Source organism: Dreissena polymorpha, chromosome 7, assembly GCF_020536995.1.
Source record: "Dreissena polymorpha isolate Duluth1 chromosome 7, UMN_Dpol_1.0, whole genome shotgun sequence".
NCBI classification, from domain to species: domain Eukaryota; kingdom Metazoa; phylum Mollusca; class Bivalvia; order Myida; family Dreissenidae; genus Dreissena; species Dreissena polymorpha.
The window spans coordinates 36,069,823-36,075,822 of record NC_068361.1 but is presented as its reverse complement, the minus strand read 5'-3'; the positions used below and the strand labels follow the sequence as shown (position 1 = coordinate 36,075,822).

The 6,000-nt window shown below is 38.9% G+C and overlaps 2 protein-coding genes across 4 annotated transcripts in view; both read left to right on the top strand.

Moving 5' to 3' along the window:
- The first annotated feature begins 1,121 nt into the window (after positions 1-1,121).
- The window catches only part of LOC127838479 (uncharacterized), a 33,367-nt gene continuing 28,488 nt past the window's right edge, over positions 1,122-6,000 (top strand). The window contains exon 1 of one of the 3 annotated variants that reach the window (XM_052366270.1): positions 1,122-1,249. The gene's annotated coding sequence lies outside the window, so the exon portion shown is untranslated. The other 2 variants (XM_052366272.1, XM_052366271.1) reach the window with 2 other exon arrangements.
- LOC127838477 (uncharacterized) lies at positions 1,491-3,613 on the top strand. The gene is made up of 2 exons (XM_052366266.1): positions 1,491-1,834; positions 2,117-3,613. The coding sequence occupies exons 1-2, from the start codon at positions 1,618-1,620 to the stop codon at positions 3,334-3,336; spliced, it is 1,437 nt and encodes a 478-aa protein (XP_052222226.1). The 5' UTR covers positions 1,491-1,617; the 3' UTR covers positions 3,337-3,613.

The window sequence follows — 6,000 nt, the reverse complement described above, 5'->3', positions numbered from 1 at the left end:
ACCCGGAGTACATTTCAAGAGTACCCGGAGTACATTTCAAGAGTACCCGGAGTACATTTCAAGAGTACCCGGAGTACATTTCAAGAGTACCCGGAGTACATTTCAAGAGTACCCGAGCCGACCATGATCAATCGAACTATAATAACCGTTTGCAGGAGTCTTTTTACGCAACTCTTTCAAATATAGAGCTGATTTTTTATGCTCCAAGTAGGATGGCATATAGCAGTCGAACTGTCCGTCCGTCTGTCCGGCATTTCATTTTCCGGCCTTTTTTCAAATAGCTTTAAGATATTGACCCAATATTTGGTGTGTGAGTCTACCTACATGACTTACAGATGAAGTATCAGTTTCGTTCCGGTCCATTTGTTTTTGACGAAGTTATGTGTCATAGACTTAGACAAAGACGATTATCCACATCACCTCTCTTATTGCTTCCAACATTTTTTGTTTTTCACAGCAATTTCCAGACCTACGAACTCCTGTATCATTCGCTGATTTTCTTTCCTTGACCAATCAAAAGACCCGTTAAATCAATCATCGATTGATGAAGCATTCAGGATCACCAGGCGTAATTGACTGATCGGCGATTTGCGTTCAAGGCGAAAAGAAAACATGGGGCTTATTTCCACTGGCGTGTAAATTAGCGCTAATGCCTTTGTTTAACAGGGACAATAAAACACATGTGCTCTTTCTATTGAGTGAAAGCGTACTTTGGGCACTTTCATGAGAGAAAAAGTTAAATTAGGCCCATTATTAAAAAAATCATAACTCGACAGCCAGCTGGGGGGGGGGGCGGGTGCCTGGGCCCACACCCTGGGTACGGGCCTGCGTTGTTGACGACCGAATGTAGTTGACCCCGAAATAAATGAATAAGTATCACTTGTTCATGCAGACGACACGATACTAACACGTGCTTGTGTTTACATGGGTTTTTCAAAAATATCATCTTATTGAACGAAAGTAGTTTATTATATTATTCAAAAAACATCTCTTTCTATAATATCCGAGCATGTATGAGATTTGTAAAATAAACATTAGTCACAATTAATTATTTGATATTTTTAATATTCCAACCATATGTTAAATTCATTTAAGCACAGTGGTTAAAATTTCGTTTAAAATTAATCAAGGTCAAGGCTGCGATTTCTAGGCCAAACTAAAATGTTGTTACAGATTTTGTTCTATTTCTGCAAATAAAATGATAATACTAAAAATCGCGAGACATTACGGTGACGGTAGGTGTATAGTGGTAAGTATACACTGATATTATGGCGCATGTAAATCAGATTGACTTGCATTTAGAAAATATACTACGGATTTGTGTGTTGTCGACTTTCGTTTTGCAAAAACTGTTGGTGCACAGGTACTTGATAGTTGCAATAATTCAACTCTCAGCTTTATAACCCAATGGGTTGCTGAGAGTTGCAATGCGCTCTCTCTTGTCCATGGGTGCAAAATGTTATCAATAGAGGTATTTCAGATTACGTAATCAGCCAATCGCTGAAACCGCTGGAGGCTAGGTCATTTTACCCTCGCACCGGTTGCACTTAACAAAGTACACAGAGGCTATCGATTTAACGCGTTTTTTAACCAATTCAACTGTCAAATTTGACAATAATGGTGTTAAAGTGTGGAGTTTATGGCTGCTCAAACAAAGCAGACCGAGAGGAAGGCTTACAATACTTCAGATTACCTGCTATTATTACGAATCAAGGCTCATTAGCTGAGAAACTGAGCACAGAGCGACGGCATCAATGGCTTGTAAAACTCAACCAAAACTTCGCCGATAAGAACCTGGGAAACCTCAGAATCTGTTCTGAACACTTCGTAACTGGTATGTAGTTGCATTATATGCGATTTTTTTTACATGCAACCATCACACCACATTATGACATAATGAACGAAGTATATATTTTGCTTGTGACAAATTCTATTTTTAGAAATTAACTTGTCATCTGTATATATAACAGCTAATAGTACACAAGTTAATAAATATTGATATATAAAATTCAATCTTCCCAACTACCATGATCCAAGTTGGTCTTACAAATAAAATTATTACTTGCGAGAAAGATTATTAAAGTGGAGTTAATTTTGAAATACAACTGTTCTTCAGGTAAAAAGGCAGAGCTCCATGACAAAGACAACCCAGACTGGGTACCAAGTCTGAAACTAGGAGGGCAGAAGGTGACTACACCAAATCCTGGTTTCATTTCTCCACAGCTGGGCAGGTACAACCGAATCCAGCAGAGGACCAAAAGGAAGCTAGATTTAGACACAGAAGAAGTCTACGACATACAACAATGTGATGATAGCACCACCACCCAAGGCACACAAACTGACATAGACAGTAGGTACATGGAAGGCATGCAAAGTGAACTGACTGCCCTCAGGACTGAAATTGATTATCTGAAATCAGTTTCAGTAAGCAGCAAGATCTCAGAGGAGGCTTTTCAGGGAAATGATGTGAAAGTCAACTGTTTCACAGGTCTAGCCTCCTTTGCAACACTGATGGTTCTGTTTAACTATCTGAAAGAGTTCATTCCAGTGTCCGACAGCTTGACAAAATTCCAGATCTTGATGATGACCTTACTTAGGTTTAGATTTAATTTATCTGTACTGTTTCTTGCGCATGAATTTAATATCTCACAACCAACAGTATCACGCTTGTTAAACTCTATGATAGATGTAATGTATTATCGCTTGAAGAGATGCATTAACTGGCCTGAAAGAGAGACGCTTGTAAAAACTATGCCAATGCAATTCCGTAAACATTTTGGCACCAAATGCGCCGTCATTATAGACTGCTTTGAGATTTTTATTGAAAACCCGTCAAATGTGAAAGCCCGTGCTGAAACATGGTCTGCATACAAACACCACAATACTGTGAAATTCTTAATTGGAATTACACCAACAGGCAGTGTGTCTTTTCTTTCAAAATCATGGGGTGGCAGAGTAAGTGACAAATACATCACAGAACATTGTGGCTTCTTAGATAAAATTCTTCCAGGCGATTTAATATTAGCAGACAGAGGATTTGATATAAAGGAAAGCGTTGGATCATTATGTGGACATGTGTATACGCCTGCTTTTACTAGAGGACAGCGACAGCTATCAGCAGCGGATATAGAGTCGACACGAAAACTAGCAAATGTTAGGATTCATGTGGAACGCATTATTGGGACAGTTAGACAGAAATACCCCATATTAAATGGAACAGTCCCTATTCGCCTAATCATGGGTAAAGATGAAAATGGATTGACCATGATTGACAAAATAGGAGTTGTTTGTTGTTCACTGATTAATTTGAATAATCCTGTTATCTGTTCCGATTGAAATAATTTATCACCAAGATCAAATCAATCATTTGAATTAACTTGGCCAGACTATTAAGTTATTTTACCTCAAGCTTGTTCAATCATACATAACTGTAGCTCAATTGAATGAAGTAAAGGAAGAAAACAACTTGTTTATAAACAATTTTAATTTGGCTATATTTTAATTCACATACTGACAAGTTACTGTGTATCTGAGAATTATTTTACTGGCATATTTTCTGTCACACAACTCATTTTATAAGTAGAAACAACAAATAAATACACAAATATATTTATGCAATGCGTTTATTATCAATTTTATCAGAGTAATAGAATGACTTGCACAAACATTTGTTTTTAATGGCACTGATAAAACTCAACACATGGTAGCATATTCAAATGAGCCATTCTCTGGGTAAACGGGTCTTAATGCATGTGCGTAAAGTGTCGTCTCAGATTAGCCTATGCAATCTACACTGGCTAATGAGGAACAAAGAACTACACTTTCCGTCAAGACTGTAATTTTGCTAAATAAATATCGAGCCTTCCTTTAAATGAAAAATATGCTTAAAGCGAAATGTTGTCCCATATAAGCCTGTGATGACTGAACAGACTAGTCGGGGACGACACTTTATGCGCATGCAATTGGTCCTGTTTTTTCAGAGTGAGGCAAATATAATTAAATTTCTGATAAAACCTCTAAGACAAAATAAAAAAGTGGTGCAATCTATTTTGTTAACTCTCACAACTCAGAAACACTTTGAATTCACCGCTTTCTTTTAAAAGCAGGTAATTTCCTGCATTCTGGACAGTACCATTTTCCTTGGGGTTCATTCTCAATGCCCACACATCCCCAGTGGAACCATTCCATTGAACATTCAGTATTGTCACATGCGGTCATTAGCCCAAACTCCACTTGTCCGCACACACAGTACAATTTTTCATCATCATCATCATCATCCTTGTTTCCGCAACCTCTTTTTTTGGATTTCCCAGATGCCAAAGTATTGGTGCTGACCGGTTTAAGTATTTTCGAAGATTGGTCATTGGGCTGACCATTTTTGTCGTTTGCTGGCTTTTTATTGCATGGCAATTTTGAAAAGTACTTTCCAATTAATTCAGGCAAAACACCACGGACGAAGAAATTCTTCGATTTTACACAAATTTCATCCCACACATCCTCATCGAATTCTATTTGCTCCAGATGAACATTTTTTTCTGACCATACAAAGAAGAAACATAAGTCATTCTGTGTCACACCTAGCTGAGCCTGAATCTGGTAGTAATATTGATGGTTTTTCTTCAGGGTCAGTTCTCCATCACGCAGTGTAAGAAAGGGGCAGGATTTTTCGGAGATAGGTTCCTCTTGTGTATGGGGTTTGAATGGACATTTTATTTCCACACATGCTGTCCCACAACAGTCACATGACCAAATGCCATCTGGCGAAGCTCCTAGGAAGGGCAGTTCTTCGCTGATGACCAGTCCACTATCTGAGATTAAGGCATTCTCATGATCAATTTGAAGCATGTCAAATAACATTTGTCTGGCTTGTTTTTCATTATCACGTCCATATGTCAAAGCTGGAATGCCCTTTGTTTTAGCACTATTTAAGTCTGGATAGCAAATTCTCTTCACTAGAGATCCAGATGGCTCACTTGCACTTGTGCATACTGCTTTCGCATTGGAAGCTGTAATGCGTCCAGCACGAAAGCGGTACCACAGGGCTGAATCCGACTGCTCTCTGGTCTCTAACTCAGCATTCTTTGCCTGTTCTGCAGAGCATTGAACTTTGACTGTCTGGCAGTGTGTCACTAATGAATCGTAGTCCTTGTCAAACCACTTGGGGTCTCTAAGTGCAGACAGATCCTGTGGGTAGTCTTTTGTAACTGTCTTTGGAATATACTGGTCAGCATAGGGCTCCACTGTTGACAGCAAAACTGGCTTGCTGTCCAATTTGCTCAGTCCTTCACAAAATTTCAAAAACTGTCCTTCGGTTGCCTCGGGGACAGTTCCTTTACTAGTCGGAGTTGGTGTCTGTGCGACTTGGCTTACACATGCAGCATTAATTATGGAGTCCAGTTCTTTTTTGGCTGACCGTGCTGATTGAAAGTTTATTTCAGACACTTCTTTGTACTCAACAGCCTTCATTGATGTAGGCAGCTTCCAGTAAGCTGTCTTTTCAGTGACAGTTTTCGAGTCTCTGATTTGGACAAATGTTGCAACTGAAAACAGCAGTGCTGCTACATGAGTACAGGCCTCGCCGAGTCCAGCCATGCAGTCACAATGTGCCCCGGCAATGGCTCCATCTGGCCGCGCAATCACCCATGGGTTAAGTGGCTTTTCCCTCATTCTCTGGGAATGCATGACCTAAAAACAGAGAAATTAAACAGGTTTAATTGTTTTATCAAAAGATGATGATATATAAAAATAAAGATACGGTAACAGCCCGCATCCCCTTGACACAGGATGAGGAGGAAGTTTTGCTGATCTATAAGTTACAAATCAAACAAGATGGTTAAGTAGCCAATGATTGACATGATTTTTAATCTACTTTCTATTGAATTAAGTAAGAAATAAAATAATACATTATGAGTTGTGTAAATTATGGCAAAGTGACAATGCTGACAGAGTTGTATATGATGCAGAAACTCATTCACAAAAATAAACCCACCTTTGCTGTGA

Excerpts from the sequence above, each read along its gene's own strand:
- LOC127838477 (XM_052366266.1), top strand. The coding sequence starts at position 1,618 with ATGGTGTTAAAGTGTGGAGTTTATGGCTGCTCAAACAAAGCAGACCGA. Across the intron at positions 1,835-2,116 it reads TTCTGAACACTTCGTAACTG|GTAAAAAGGCAGAGCTCCAT; the intron begins GTATGTAGTTGC and ends ACTGTTCTTCAG.